Source organism: Centropristis striata, chromosome 13 (genome assembly GCF_030273125.1).
Source record: "Centropristis striata isolate RG_2023a ecotype Rhode Island chromosome 13, C.striata_1.0, whole genome shotgun sequence".
Lineage (NCBI taxonomy): Eukaryota > Metazoa > Chordata > Actinopteri > Perciformes > Serranidae > Centropristis > Centropristis striata.
The window spans coordinates 3,330,858-3,347,879 of NC_081529.1; the positions used below are offsets into that span (position 1 = coordinate 3,330,858).

Below are 17,022 nucleotides of genomic sequence, written 5' to 3' on the forward strand. Positions count from 1 at the left end.
AAAACATGTCTTGTATTTTAGATTCCTCAAAATAGCCACCCTTTGCTTACTAGAATATAAGACATGTTTTCAGTTATTTCACACTTTTTTGTTAAGTACATAATTCCACATGTGTTCATTAATAGTTTTGATGAATTTACAATGTCAATAGTCATGAAAATAAAGGAAACGCATTGAATGAAAAGGTGTGTCCAAACTTTTGGCCTGTACTGTACGTAAATGAAGGCCATTCAAAGGCTCAATTATGAGTCATTAGTTGTTGCAGCAAATCTTTTGGTTGGTTTTCTTACCACAAATTCACACTAAATTTGGTTTCAATAACCACATTTCTGTATTTTCGGACTGCTGAGAAATCCCCTTATTTCCAATATACACAGGAAAGCCCCACATCCCCTGAATTGCTTATTTCTCTAGTTTGTCGTTGTAAAATGTAAGGAGGCTGTGATTATCCTAGAAGACACAGAGGGTCAATTTATACAGTGAGGTCAAGTTTTAAAACAATTGCTCTCACCTCAATGAAATGGCTACTATGAGGACTAATATATTCACACATGGATAAGATTAGGCCCAATAAATCCACAAGAGTCTCAGCTTTCCAGTGTTACCCAATTCAAAGACTGTTTACGGACCCCAGTATGCAGAAATAGTTATATACAAAGGGGAATTTATGGGTACTCATAGAACCAATTTTCTTTCAGATATTGCCCTCTTCCTGACAAGATATTTTGAGGATTGAGGTTATATTCATTGGGTCTCCTAGTTTCACACAACATCCTCTGAAAGACAGAATCTCGGCCAGGTTGTCGGTAGGGGTGGGCAATATGGCCCTAAAAGAATATCACGATATTTCAGGCAATTTTTGCGATAACGATATTCTTGACGATATTATGAAATACTTAAAAAGATATAGAAATGATGGGTTTTTTTTAGTCTGTATAAATAAATAAAAATCTAAAATGTAGTGTGAAGTGCAAATCTCAACAGTTACCAAATAAAAAAAAATGTATGAGAAAATAATAATAATAACCATTTAGGGGTTTCGGGGGCATATTTTAATGACATTTTGTAAAGGAGAATAAAGGTTCTTGTATGTTTTATTTAAGACATCTTATTTTGACAGTCTTCTTGTAAGTTCTGTGGTAGATTCTGTTAACCCATTGAAGCCTGGAAAGCGTTTACGTTGTTTTGTAGTATTTTGTATAAGCTCTCAAATACTTTTTGAATTTCATTTCTATCTGCTACAGAGGCTGAAAAATCTATTATTTAGTAGAAGAGTTCACACTTTTTTTCCCAGAATTTTTCCAGAATTTCAAGAAAATTAGAGGCTTATTTTAAAATCGCCCAGCGGTTTTTCAGGCCTCAATGGGTTTACACACTGTGCTCTTATTTTGAAAGCTGCATGTGTTTAGCGACAGAGAGTAAATAGCTTTTTGTGATTAAAATGTAATTGTTCGCTATTGTTAACCTTACGCCACTACATCAAGAAGTAGGAATGTTGCCAATATCATGATATGCATTTTTTTAACCATGAAAAAAATATACCGATATTATCGTGAACGATACGATATGGCACACCCCTAGTTGTCGGATTGTTATTTGTTATTTTGTGTTCCTTCCCAGGACCAAGTGGACCATCTGAGGGATCTGAACATCCCCGCCTGCTCCATCAACTCCAAGCTCCCAGCAGGCGAGCGCCGTCTGATCTTGGCTGACTTGGGTAGCAGCAGCCCCAAGCTGAAGCTGCTCTACATCACTCCAGAGATGGTGGCGTCTCCTTCCTTCCAGCCCTGTCTGACGGGCCTGTGCTCCCGCGGCCTGCTGTCTTACCTGGCTGTGGACGAGGCTCACTGCGTCTCCCAGTGGGGACATGATTTCAGGCCCGACTACCTTAAACTGGGAGAGCTGCGTGGTCGCTTGCCAGGAGTTCCCTGTTTGGCCCTGACGGCGACAGCGCCCAAGAATGTACAAGAAGACATTGCTAAGTCCCTGAGGCTGAACTCGCCGCAGACTTTTGTAACACCTGTCTTCCGCAGTAACTTGCACTATGATGTGATCTTCAGGGAGCTGCTGCCGAACCCGTACGTCCACCTCCACGCCTTCATCCAGAAGGAACTGGGACTGAACAGCGGCTCTAGTGGAAAGGTCTGGATTGTTTCTGTGGAACTGCTCCTTTTCTCTGAATGATGTATCACCAGCTCTGCAAGACCTCATTCATCTATTCTTCTTTTTTTACATTTTACTGTAGACTATCACACTTATCAACCAAAATTGTCTTATTACAGATGTACAGTACAGGCCAAAAGTTTGGACACACCTTCTCATTCAATGTTTTTCCTTTATTTTCATGACTATTGACATTGTAAATTCATCAAAACTATTAATGAACACATATGGAATTATGTACTTAACAAAAAAGTGTGAAATAACTGAAAACATGTCTTATATTCTAGTAAGCAAAGGGTGGTTACTTTGAGGAATCTAAAATACAAGACATGTTTTCAGTTATTTCACACTTTTTTTGTTAAGTACATAATTCCATATGTGTTCATTCATAGTTTTGATGCCTTCAGTGAGAATCTACAATGTAAATAGTCATGAAAATAAAGAAAAACACATTGAATGAGAAGGCGTGTCCAAACTTTTGGCCTGTACTGTATATCGACGTATTTACTGGTTGCCAGTGTGTTTAAGATAGTGCAGAACCGTTTTTAAATGTAAAACATGGATGTGTTCCACTCCCCAAACTATCAAACTATTTAAAATGTCAGAAAAAATATTTACTATGTCCTAATACATTATTATGTCAAAAGCAGTATACCAAACATAGCATACTCATACTGTAACTGTTTACATTGTGCAGTATGACACACAATCCTCTGTGCAGCATATATATTTTTTATTTTTTTAAATTATTTTTATTAACGAAGAAACAAAGAAAAGAACAGTGGATTACTTATTAGGAGCCACAATATGAAAACAAAACACTAAAACACAATTCTAGACAACAAAGACTCAGAAACATATTTACAAATTAGACAATGTACACACAAATAACATACAAAGAATAATATAAAGGATAACCACAACAACAAAAATGAAAACAACGATACACCAGTACAAAGCCACACGGCGAAAAACAGACAGACGACCAAAAAAAGCATATATGAGCAAGACGGTCAAAGCCTCAATGTTATGACAAAGTAATATGTCTTAATCATATATGCATATTACATGCCACAGTACAACTTTGTAAGAAACATAAACCGATATTTTCTCTTGAACACGAGAACAAGAACCCTGGTTTCTTTAACTGACTGCATGTAATATTTCTGACCAGGGTTGTGGGATTGTGTACTGTCGGACCAGGGAAGGCTGTGAAACAGTGGCTCACCAGCTGACCAAGCTCGGAGTCTTGTCCAAACCGTATCACGCAGGTAATACTGCTTTCCTCCATGCATGTGTAGGATTTGAAAACACAAGAATCGGGCTCAGATGCTTGACTTTCATTTTGCAGGTCTGAAGGCAGGAGATCGCACAGAGGTCCAGAGTGATTGGATGCAGGGGAAGGTGCTAGTTATTGTAGCCACCATCAGCTTTGGCATGGGAGTAGACAAGGCCAATGTCAGGTGAGCCAACAAGGTTTTGATGTATAATTTAGTAGTGGCTACATAATTTAAAGGTGTAATATGTAACATTTTGCACTAAAATGACTAAAATCAACCAGACCTTTATTATATACAGTACAGGCCAAAAGTTTGGACACACCTTCTCATTCAATGTTTTTCCTTTGTTTTCATGACTATTGACATTGTAGATTCATCAAAACTATGAATGAACACATGTGGAATTATGTACTTAACAAAAAAGTGTGAAATAACTGAAAACATGTCTTATATTCTAGTAAGCAAAGGGTGGTTACTTTGAGGAATCTAAAATACAAGACATGTTTTCAGTTATTTCACACTTTTTTTGTTAAGTACATAATTCCATATGTGTTTATTCATAGTTTTGATGCCTTCAGTGAGAATCTACAATGTAAATAGTCATGAAAATAAAGAAAAATGCATTGAATGAGATGGGTTTGTCCAAAATTTTGGCCTGTACTGTAGTTTGTTTACATTATTCCAAATGTTTAAATTAATGTTCAAACCCAGAGAAATATGGAATTTTATTCAAAGTAACGATGTGTTACATTTGGTCACCTATCAATTTGGGTTGTGCCGATAGTCAATGCCATTGTCCAATAATGATGGCTGACAATTATTTATAGTGCTTAAAAAGTAACAGTTCTGATTAATTTAATGGTGCACAGACTTGTTTTGCAAGTGCTGTCGCATCAACAAATCTAAAGTTAAGAAGATCATTTGTTCAAACTATGGAAAAAGCACGAATAAATGTGACATGAATAAAACTTTTATACTCATCCATTCATTTTTCTGCCTGAGTCACATCTGATAGATTATCATCACCATTAGTGGTTGTTTAACAATGAAAACAACAACTTCCATGACTCCATGTTACTTCATGATGTCATTAACCCATTGAAGCCTGGAAAGCGGATACGTCGTTTTGTAGTATTTGTATAAGCTCTCAAATACTTTTTGAATTTCATTTCTATCTGCTACAGAGGCTGAAAAATCTATTATTTAGTAGAAGCGTTGACACTTCAATTTAATTTCCAGAAAAACTTCAGGTTTTAGGGGCTTATTTTAAAATCGCCCAGAGGTTTTTTCAGGCGTTTTAGGCGTCAATGGGTTAAAGCCTGTCTTTATTATTATTTTTATTTAGAGATGACAGAAATGACATACTGTGCTTTTAAGTTTGCATGTACTTATGTTGTCATTAATCCTGCAGGTTTGTAGCTCACTGGAACCTGGCTAAGTCCCTGGCCAGTTACTACCAGGAGTCGGGGCGAGCAGGGAGAGATGGACTGCCCTCCTCCTGTCGCACATACTACTCCCCAAAAGATAAGGACCAACTGAACTTCCTTATCCGCCAGGAGGTTTCCCGCAAACAGGTCAGCAGTAGGGCTGGGCGATATGGCCCTAAAAGAATATCACGATATTGCAGGCTATTTTTGCGATAACGATATTCTTGACGATATTAGGAAATACTTAAAAAGATATAGAAAACATGATTTTTTTTTTTAGTCTGTATAAATAATTAAAAATCTAAAATGTAGTTTGAAGTGCAAATCTCAACAGTTGCTAAATACGAAAAAATTTACTCTTGACTCTTGAGTATGAGCAAATAATAAAAAATAACCATTTAGGGGTTCCGGGGGCATATTTTAATGACATTTTGTAAAGGAGAATAAAGGTTCTTGTATGTTTTATTTAAGGCATCTTATTTTGACAGTCTTCTTGTAAATTCTGTGGTGGATTATCTGTGCTCTTATTTTGAAAGCTGCATGTGTTTAGCGACAGGGAGTAAGTGGCTTTTTGTGATTAAAACAACTTTAACCACTACATCAAGAAGTAGGAACGTTGCCAATATCATGATATGCATTTTTTTTAACCATTAAAAAAATATACCGATATTATCGTGAACGATACAATATGGCACACCCCTAGTCAGCAGCACAGTAATTAAGAGTGCAAAAAACTCATATGAAACTCTATTTATAAACATCTTGTGAACTTGTCTGCAGGCAAAACGTGGCTTTGAAAAAGAGACGGACAAATCGGCCATTAAAGACTTTGATGCCATGGTGTCGTACTGTGCTCAAGAAGCGTAAGTAAAGATCACGCATGCATGCAAGTCACTTTTTGTTTATTGTGTAGAAAAGTCAAAGCATCACATGATTACATACTGTTTCCACCCATTGCACATAATATAACATGCCGTTTTATACATTAAACATCTCTCTCATTACATGCATGTTTTTCAAAATAATAGTCCATTTTGGTTTTTGCACAGCAGAGGGCAGACTTGATCTCTGTTGTGAAGTGTGTAAAGGAACACTTTGAGCTTACCTAACTTTATGTCAGACTGCCAACTCTCATTCCTTCAGAATGATACATAATGAGGTTTAGAAAAACATTTACAAACTAATTTGGCTCTCCCCTTCATATCTCACTTTATGCAACTCACTGCAGTTTTTTTACAGCTCACACCCCATGCATTTGCTTGCATTATGAAAGACACTTGGGGTTTCCTCAGGTCAGACGTGTTGTTGTTGCCCTGTAAAGCGCAGGGATGCTCCAAGGAATGTAGATTCTCCTGAAAACCTGGCAGCTTTGGCAGGTGTGTCAGGTTGAAATCCTTCTCCGTGTTTGACAGCTGTTTTGTTTTCCGAGGGTTGGGCTCCTCTGGTGCCACTGAACACACCCTGTATGAAGCTGTGTTGCTTGCTCAAATGTCTAATATAGGAGCATAATATTGGAGTTTTCATTTGCTCAAGCTTGTGAGAGCTGCAGAGAAAGCCAGCAGTTGTCTCGTCATGTTAGATTTCCCCCGTGGGGAGCACATTCGCTCAAATGTTGGATGCCTTTGTCCTGGCCTTGCGACAGCAGCAGCAGCAGCAGCAGTTCACGCAGGTGAGCACCGTAATGAGCAGGACCACCACTGCAGGACAGCAAACGTATACAGCATCATTACATTACATTACATGTCATTTAGCAGACGCTTTTGTCCAAAGCGACTTACAATAAGTGCATTCAACCTGATGGTACTAGACATAGACCATAGGAATCAAGTACGATAGATAGATAGATGGATAGATGGATAGATAGATGGATGGATGGATGGATGGATGGATTACTTTATTCATCCCCGAAGGGAAATTCGGTTGTCACAGCAGTCCGGTATTCAAGTACAATAAAATACAATAGAATAAAATACTGAGGTAGCATAAATAAAAACAACAATAGAAAAAAACACAGAATAGAACAAGAACAAGGACACTTAATAAGTTAAAAAAAGAACATCATCAGTTGGTAGGATGGTTGGCAAGATGATGGTAATAATTAAACTGGTGATATGATGGCAACAATGCTATAGTGACTAGACGGTATATAATAATAATAATAGTACAGTATATAATATAATAATATATATATAATATAATATAATATGTAATAATAGATAATAAACAATATAAAAATAAAATGAGAAAATATAAATAAAGTAATTACAAGTAAAAATAATATAATATATAATAATAATAGTAATAATAATAATAATAATAATAATAAATAAGGCCGGTATAATAATAATAATAGTAGTATATTACAGTATATAGTAATAATAGTAATAATAATGGCAGCAACAGTATATATAATAATAATAATAGTAATAATATTAATAACATAGCAAAGTGTCGTGCAAAGGTTTAGTGCATCTCAGTAATGTTGGTTCTGGCAGAGGTAGATGAATTGTAGAGTCATGACCAACTCATTTATAATAATAATACAGAAATGAGTAAAAATGACTCACAGATGAAGGTTAAGAGGATGAAGAAGGCTCCCAGCTCTATGGGGTTGGCGTTGGGCAGATTATGCAGCTTGAACCATATCCTGTTCAGGATGCTCAGCGTCTGCTCTCTGGCGTCCATCCTGCTGAGGTGGAAACATTTACAGTGGAAAGGTCACGCTTGAATTTGGTTTACACAGTGTCTCGTGTGTTTGCCTGCGTTCAGTGTCATCAGGATGTAACTCCTGTTGCTTGTAACTCACTCCCGGAGTGGCTGGGGTGTGTTGACACAAGCACCTAACTGTTACTGTTTCTCAATCTTTAGGTTCCTTTTTTAAGGGAAAGTATATAAACTTTATTACAGGCTCTAGACCCAATAGCAAGACATACAACATACAAAAAACAACAGATGCATAAACACATTCAAACATACTCTTATTCATGAGAGTTTTAAAAGGCACCCATACCAATGTTTTCCACAGATATGATTTTTTCTTTTTTCTTTATACTTCATTATAATACAGTTTTGTGACTCAGCAAGTCGAGACATAAATTTCAACATCAGGTTCCTCAAGAGAGCCTGTAAAGTGCTTAGCCCTGAGTCACAAAAGAGCTTACTAGCACTGCTACTCCTGGGCTTTTTCACTAGTATCCTCAGTCATTGTATGCTACCTGAAGTTTGCGCAGGGTCTCCTTTTTGTAGCGGACCCATAATGGGGCTGCATACATAGGGGTGCAGTAAGCACGAAACAAGTTTACTTTCACATCGTGCCCAAGATATTTCGTACAGTTAGATACACAGAGGGATTGCCCTGACAGGTAAAACATTGGAAAGTGCAACTTCTGATCTTCCTTGGTCCTACATATCAATACAACACTCTTTTTTTGCATTGTACTGTATGTCAGACTCAACACCATACTTGGAAAGTGAGAGGGTGACAGTGAAAACTGCCTGGGAGTGCACATTATGTAAAGCCTCGTGGTTTTTTGAGCACAGAGTGAGTCTGTTTAGCAGGGCGGTGACACGGTGGTGCTGCTGGTTTAGGGTGTTCAGCATAACTCACAGGTTCACCCCGTCAGGGTTTCTGTAAACCAGTTTAACAACAGAAAATTAAAGGAAAATTAACCTAAAGGCTCTTCCATTACCTGTCTTTTTGTGTTTAATATGTACACACTGTAATGTGTGAAGTTAGTTTGACGGGTGGTGTTCTAAGTATCAGGTTAAACATAATTTACTGTTGACTGTGTCATTGTGCAGTAAATCAAATGACACTGGGTGTGACAGTCTGTGGTTCAGCTCTCTGGATTGCATTTCAAAACATTATACCAAGAATAACAAACGATACACTGTATGATAGTTTAGTTCAGTATGTTGTTAATGGAGCCTGCAGCAGGTTAGCTTAGCTTAGCTTAGCTTAGCTTAGCACATAGACTGTAAAGAGAGGAAACAGCTCGATCATATCATTTCAAAAGTAAAACAATCTGCCTACCGACAACTCTAAAGTTCATTAATTAACACAATAAATCTGGTATGTTCAAATGGGACAAAAGCCGAACCATAAAAAATATTTTGTAATTGGTGATTGATGAAAAGTAGAAAGATTCAGGTCAACAATAACAGCACATATAATATATAAACGATAAGATAAGAACGATAAGAATATAAACGATACAAAGATAACAAGCATATAATACAATGTATATTATAAAGCACAGCTGCATTCACAGAAATTCACAATTTTTTTTTACAATATAGTAATTTAAATGGAGATTTCAGTGTTGGGAGAAAGGATAGAAACTTAAGAGGTGATTTTAAAAAATGCTGTTTATGAATAAAACATTTTTCATATAAAAATTAAATTAATCAGATACTCTTAATACTAACAAACAGTAACTTTAAAGTTAAGGAAGTGCCTGGCAACACTTCAGTTTCCAGTCAAAACACAATATCACAATACTCAAGTGTGTCCATATTCTCTTACACCACTAGTACTGTGGTGCATTATTGTTAAAAACAAAAAAGTTCTTATTGTCGCTGTTGTGTCCTAATTACGCCTGTCAGTGAATGTACCTTTTTTCCTTTAAGGACCCCATTTGATTTTTGGTCATTAAGAAATAATTATGTAAATGACAGCTACAGGTGTGAGATAATGGTGGAGAAAGTGCAATATATGAAGTGAATAGTCACTCTTACTCACATTGAGCTCACGTATATAACTTCACTTAAATAGTGAAAATAAACTATTGACAATTTTGCTGAGGACCTCCTGGAACTCCCTCAAAGACCCCTGGGGGTCTGTGGACCCTGGGTTGAGAACCTCTTAGCTTGTAGACAACATGATCATAAAGCTGAATCAGCAGCTCTCTAAAACTACTCTCTAGCTAAATATTCCAGCCTTCATGAAGGTAAAATCCATTGCATATCTACTGCATATCTTATTCAGTGGTGTCCGAGTGCGACTGAATATCTTCTTGCTATTTTTGTGCATTGGCGCGTCCACTCTGTGCTAATTCTGGTGCAGCAGAATTCACATTAAAAAGATCACTGTGAAGTGTAGTTTGACACAGATATCAAACTTGAGGCTGTTATCACTATAAAAAGTTACCTAATTAGTTAGCTGATGTGGCAGACGACCATGACTGATAAGGATATTTCTGCCCAGTCAGTGCATGACGAGTGTTAACTCTAGTTCCTGTTTGTATTCATTTTTTAAATATAAAGTGCATACTTAAAACCATTTGAATCTGCAGAAATGTTATGGAACTTTGTCTTTTAACCCATTGAAGCCTGGAAAGTGGATACGTCGTTTTGTAGTATTTGTATAAGCTCTCATATACTTTTAGAATCTCATTTCTATCTGCTACAGAGGCTGAAAAATCTATTATTTAGTAGAAGCGTTGACACTTCTGTTGAATTTCCAGAAAAACTTTTTTTTAAGCCCCTAAAACAGGTTTTAGGGGCTTATTTTCAAATCGCCCAGAGGTTTTACAGTCAGTTTTTACAGGCGTTTTAGGCTTCAATGGGTTAATCTGACTTCTGTTATCATTTTCTTTCCCAAGTCTGACTTTTTTTTTAAACTCTTTGTGTTATTATAGATGTGTTTAAACAGTGAGTAACTCCTGCTGTTAGAGTGCCACTGGTATAACTACAGAGCTAGATTTTAAAGCGTGCTACTTTAGCTTCCAAACGTATGTCTGCACCTAACAAGTCTACTTCTGAACACATTCCTCGCATTCCTCTCAACCTGGAGTTTTTCTCAGGTGCAAAAAAAACAGACACACTCACAGTGAAATGCACTTACCCCGTGAGAGTCTCGCTTGCTGCTTTCACACGCTCAGCCCAGCCCCGACTGACTGGCAAAAACTACAAAACAGAAGTAAGCAGACCAGTTGATGAGGAGGAGACAGTGATGAACATGACAAGTCTCCCCTGGAGGAGTTACCTGCTCAGTGTTTTAGGTGCCAGAGTCAGTTTGTTGTTGAAAACGTCAGAGAGAGGAGGGGACCAGCAGACGGAGATAAGCAGGATGAGATTTAGATTAGGACAGATAATTCCTCAGGTACTGATGATACTCTGAGTGGGGGAAAAAAGTGAGATGACACAAAAAAACAAATCCCTTTGACCAATTTAATGCTGCTCTTAATCCTTCTCTGTGTTGCTCCTCGTGTTTTGGCCTTCCTCTCCTCGACTTGTTGTGGTTTTCAGTTGCAGAGTAGTTATCTGCTGTGCCGTTTGACTGCACGCTCCACATTTAGTTCCTCTGCCTGCGAGGCTGTTTTCTCTTTGGCAGTCCTCCCTGGGAGTGACTGTTGCTTCACAGAGTCTTTGTGTGCCTCTCTGCCTTTCCCCACCTCCTTTGGTGAAACTGCTCCTCTCTCTTTCATGGCTGTGGAGACAGCGTTTCCATTTCCAGCAAGGTAGTTTGCATGTTGTTGAAGTGGCTCGTCTAATAATGTGCTGTTTCCCCAAACAGACAGCCGCGTGTGTGTGCACATGTGCGAGTGTACGGCTGTACGGCTGTGTGAATATTGGCTGTTACATAATACTACCTCTGATATAGAATCATGAAGCCTTTCTCTATTCTTACAACAATCACATCCAAAGCTAGGATTTTTTTTTTTTGAACAAGGTCTTTTTATTTAAGATTTTCACATTATACAAAATACAAACATAATAGAAACAGTAACTAATCCCTAGTTGCCACCCCCACCCTCCCATCCATCAGACCTGTACCGCTAAATCAAAGACAGTCATTTAATGTACTTGTTGATAGGGTGAGTCACGTAAACAAAGATAATGGAGACCGAAAGAACATATCGTTAGCCTCATAGCATATTTGCCTAAGTCATATTTGAGCGTTTCGGAAAACAAGAAAAAAAACGATACAAACATCACACTGGTCTTTTTTTGGAACGAACACAGAGTACTTCTGCTCACTGAACGCTATTCCGAAAATATGAACAGGTTCACTACAAAAACTCAAAATCTAACCAAGAATACTTATCTTATATCTTGTCAAAATGTCTTATTTCTAGTCAAAACAAATCTCTTTACAAGTCTCTCTTTAAAAATGTTTTGCTAGCGTTTACATCACTTCATCATACCTTGCCGCAGAAATGTGATTAAAAGTAAAAACACACTTCTCCTAATCCCTTTGACTGACTGAAAGTACATTTATTTATTGAAGAAACATGAACTACCTAACCAGATGAATCAAAGAGAAGACTTATTACTTCACTTGTGGTCAGCAGAGCCCTCTTTCTCATGCGGTTGGCCATGTTTGTATGTAGCGGCAAAAATGCCACACAATGTCAAAGAGATGATAAGGCAGAAAGTGATTTTGGACTCTAACATGTGTTCTGATAAGACAGAAAGATGCAGCAGTAGTAGGAGAGTAAAGTTAGGCAGATATCACAATTTGGCCAAAAAATGACTTAGGCAATTATGCTATGAGGCTAACGATATGTGAGACTACAAGTAAGAGGTTAACATGTATTACAGGGTGACATTTTCTGCTTCCATTTGGTCCACAAAATCCAAGAAAGGCTGCCAGGTTGCATAGAATTTCAAAACAGACCCTTGGAGAGAGTATCTTATTTTTTCTAGCTTCAGATGTTGCATAGTATCTCTAATCCAATGAGAGTATGAAGGAGGAAGAGGATCTTTCCATCTGAACAAAATCAGTCGTCTGGCCAGTAGTGTGCAAAAGGCCACCACATTAGACTTAGCCAAAGCTAGGATTTTAATTGTATTGTGTCCAAAACTCTCTGAAATTGCAGAAAATTAGACTAATTACCTCCCAGATCAAGATTTAATTCATCTGTTGGGTTTTTTTAGTTTTTTTTAGTTTTGTTTGTTTTTTTATTATAACTTTGTTTCACAAACATCAAAAACATACAATTCATTACAAAAGAATTTCACATGTATAATCCACGCCGGGGGGAAGGGCTTACAATAATATATTTAATAGTTCACAAATATCAACTGTTTTGATAGCTTTTTGGTTATTGGACAATTTAATGGAGGCGATGTACTGCCTGAGCTCATGGTGAAAGGCAACAAAAGATGGTTTTCTTCTAGCAAATTTGCATTTATGAATATGAAATTTCGCCATCAGTATGATCAGGTTTATAATAAATATTTCGTTGAGTTTTTATTTATTTTTTTCGAAGAGCCCAAATAGTACATCCCTCCAAAACAACTTAAAATCTTTATAAACATTGCTTGCAATAAAGTTACAAATCTCAATCCAGAGACCTTGGACAAAGGGGCAGAAATACCAAAATAAATGAGTGACAGTTTCAATATTTTCAGAACAGAAAGTGCATTTCACATCAATGTCTCTTTTGAATCTACTAACAATGTGTTGATTGGAAGGATAAAATTTATGAATTTTTTTAATTTAATCTGTTTTTATCACTAGTACATGGACAAATACTGACACCCATACTAAAGATGATAACTCTGTGTCTATTAGCTTTGTTTAGAAGAACAACAGACATTGATCACAGTACTGTGTGGCGGTTACACAATAGATCAATGATGAACTCGATGGTCTGTGTATGATGGAGAGATGTTTGCTGTGCGCTCACAAACCTCACCAGAGTTGACCTTCTAAATGCAGACTCTCATTAGTAACTAAGTTCACACTGTACTATTGTATCCTCGCTCACAGCTGCTGCATCACTAGCCTGTGCTTATTTAGTTTCCAAACCTCTAAAACCAAAGCAGTTTCAGAGCAATTTTGCATTCACATTTTACTCAGTGGCCTCATTTTTCACTGCAGTATATACAGTGGTGGAATGTAACTAAGTACATTTACTCAAGTACTGTACTTAAGTACAATTTTTAGGTATTTGTACTTTACTTGAATATTTCCATTTTATGTAACTTTTTACTTCTACTCCACTATATTTTTTAGGCAAATATTGTACTTTTTACTCTAGGATTTAGCTGCCAGCTTTAGTTACTTTTCAGGTCGAGATTTAACATAATATATATGATCAATGTAAAGTGATTAGACGTTTTCTTAATTAAATATTTTAACAGTATATTAAGTAATTAAGTGAGCCCAATCTTTACAAAATTAAAACACTGCATACTCTAAATCACCAGTACAAATAATGTAATAATATATTTAGAATATATAAAACAATCATAGTGGGTCCATTCTGCATAACCCGAGTACTTTTACTTTTCATACTTTAAGTAGATTTTGATGCTGATACTTTTCTACTTTTACTTCAGTAAGATTTGGATGCAGAACTTTTACTTGTAGTGGAGTAATTTCACAGTGTGGTATTAGTACTTTTACTTAAGTAAGGGATCTGAATACTTTTTCCACCACTGAGTATATATATATATATGTCCTGCACCTCTATAGAAACAGCACAATCATGACTACAAGTACAGAGAACATAGAAATCTTTTTTGTGTGTATAACAGTTATAATTAGGGGTGCACCGATTGCAATTTTCTGGCCGATCACCGATTTTTAAAAAGCCTGACCTGCCGATTCCGATTTTGGCCGATACCGATTTTTTTATAACTCACAGCATACACCTTCAATGTTTGAATCTTATTATATTGAAAAACAATAACACAGCAGTATTTTTCTTTAACAAATAAAGGAAATCACAATGTCTGAGGTAGTTAATAAAATATTGAACTTAAAATAAAGCAACAATTTACAGGACAAACGAACAAAAGAACTGCAACCATAAATAAAGTGGTTTTTGTTCTGTACAACATACAGACAACTAGGGAGGGCATCGATTTTCGAATATTTGAATAGTCATTAAATCATAAAAAATCGAATAGTTCATATCTGGAAGAAAAAAAAGTTGTATTACTGGTGCCTTCCACACGGGGGCAGCGTTACATTTGGAGTTATTATCTAGGTAGATAAGATCGGTTTGACGTAAAGGAATCGGCCGATCGCCGATCCCGCAATATTAAGGAAATCTGCGCCGATCGATCGGTGCACCCCTAGTTATAATGTAATAAAGCGTAGAGGAAAAAAATCACAAATTGAATTACTTTGATAATAAATTTCACATAAATTGGAAAATGAAATAAAATAGAAAATGAAAAAATAAAATAGAATCTATATATACAACATTTTTTACAATTGCCAACAATTGTTTTTCCCAATGTTGGAAAAAATGAGGCTCCACATGCTTTAAATATTGATCTATTTACATTTTTACAACCTATACTAACCTATCTTGTCCTCTCCTCTCTGCTCTGTGAAAGATTTGCTGATTTCTTATCATGTGACTGTTAGTCAAGTCAAGTCAAGTCAAATTTATTTATATAGCGCATTTACAGAGGGCTGAGCCGCACCAAAGTGCTTCACATAAAAGTGCAAAAAGTGCAATAAAATACAGAATTGACAAAGGTAAAAAGAAGCAAAACAAAACAAAACAAAAAAACTGTTATTCTGAGCGGAGTCATTAATGGCTTCACAGAGTGCAGAATTGTATGTTTTTTACAGTATGTAGTTACTGCAAACAGTTTATTTTTGAAAGAATTTTAAATGAGACGTATCGAATAAAGTCATTTTTTAAGAAATATCACCATTTTGACCCACCTAACCTTACTGACAAGCTTAAGTGACACATGATGCGTTCAAGGACTGTTGAAAAGTTGAGAAAATAACGATCATTTTACAGTTTCTGGCTATAAAACATCTACAAAAAGTCCTTCGTCCCCTCTGCAATAACCACCCTGAACAACAAAAAAAGAACACTCAGTTGCTTTTAACAGCCCCCCCTCCTTTTTAGCATGATTGTACACATTTTTGTGTTTTTAATGTTTGTGTGTTTCTTATATGAGCCTGTCAAAAACGAATTTCTGTCACTCGTGACAGACAATAATAATCTATCTATCTATCTATCTATCTATCTATCTATCTATCTATCTATCTATCTATCTATCTATCTATCTATCTATCTATCTATCTATCTATCTATCTATCTATCTATCTATCTAAAACTGTTTATAATCAGAAGGATGCATTCTTTTTTCAGCAGGTCGTGGCATTCAGAGGATTAATAAGCAGTATCTGTCTGTTTCTGCCCACCAGTTGTCGCCATGCAACCATCTCCAAGTTCTTTGGGGACAAGACGCCAAACTGTGCAGGTGCCTGCGACTACTGTCGTAACCCCAAAGTGGTGCGTGCCCAGCTGGAGAGGGCGGCGACCCTCAGCACCAAGACTGAAGCTCAGAACAAGCCTAAAGGACCCTTCGGCTTCCAGCAGGACCTCTACGAAGGAGGAAGGAAGGGCTACGGCTTTGAAAGGCAGGAAAGCTTGTGGGACATTTGACCCACTTGGTTTACCTTAAAGTAGTGTTGAACCTGTAGCTCGACACCAAGGATATAATAGTTTTGGATTTTTCATTAGTTTTAGTTTTAATTTCGTTGTGAATTTTTGTCTTCATCAGTTAGTTTTAGTTAGTTTTTAGAGTGAATTTTCTAGTTTTAGTTTAGTTTTTATTTTTTGAGAATGCTTAGTTTTAGTTTAGTTTTTATTAGTTTTATTTTTTTTGTTATGGGCTATGTGTTCGGTGCCAGATTCAAAGAGGTCATAATAAATTTTGCCTTTATTTCCTTTGGTTTATCATCTCAGCCCCAATAAGGTTATTAACTCTTACAGTTCTGGGTGTTTTGAATTTTGGTTCCAGTCTCAGTAAACATATTTACCATGTGTTGCATGTTCAAATAGAAACACTGAATTATGAATGAAAAAAGTTGACAAAAACGAAAACTAAGGACATTTTCACTATAATTTTAGTTAGTTTTAGTTCGTTTTGTAACCACACAATACAGTTTCAGTTAGTTATCGTTTTTTTAAAAACTCTAGTTTTTATTTTTATTTCAGTTAACGAAAATGTTTTTTCAAATCTAGTTTTCGTTATTTCGTTAGTTTTCGTTAATTATAATAACCTTTCTTGACACTGACCTCACACCTTGCAGGTACGATGAAGAGGGCGGTAGTGGTGAAGAGGACACCTCAAAGAGGAAAGCCGAGTTTTCAGACCTCTTCAAGAAGCAGATGAACATGCGGAAGGTGAATCATGATAATGAACTATATTTTCTATGCTCT

The 17,022-nt window shown here is 36.5% G+C and overlaps 1 protein-coding gene and 1 long non-coding RNA gene across 2 annotated transcripts in view; one reads left to right on the forward strand and one right to left on the reverse strand.

The window, feature by feature from the left end:
- recql5 (RecQ helicase-like 5) overlaps positions 1-17,022 on the forward strand; it is a 29,450-nt gene that overhangs the window by 2,006 nt on the left and 10,422 nt on the right. The window contains exons 3-9 of the mRNA XM_059348255.1: positions 1,621-2,142; positions 3,338-3,434; positions 3,515-3,626; positions 4,855-5,017; positions 5,651-5,733; positions 16,002-16,217; positions 16,893-16,986. Of these exons, the coding sequence (XP_059204238.1) occupies positions 1,621-2,142; positions 3,338-3,434; positions 3,515-3,626; positions 4,855-5,017; positions 5,651-5,733; positions 16,002-16,217; positions 16,893-16,986 (1,287 nt within the window). The remainder of the gene's footprint in view (positions 1-1,620; positions 2,143-3,337; positions 3,435-3,514; positions 3,627-4,854; positions 5,018-5,650; positions 5,734-16,001; positions 16,218-16,892; positions 16,987-17,022) is intronic.
- LOC131983530 (uncharacterized) lies at positions 5,766-11,280 on the reverse strand. Its single transcript, XR_009395471.1, has 3 exons — positions 10,716-11,280; positions 7,438-7,559; positions 5,766-6,567 (listed from the first exon to the last, which is right to left on the reverse strand). It is a non-coding gene; the product is annotated as an uncharacterized LOC131983530 (long non-coding RNA).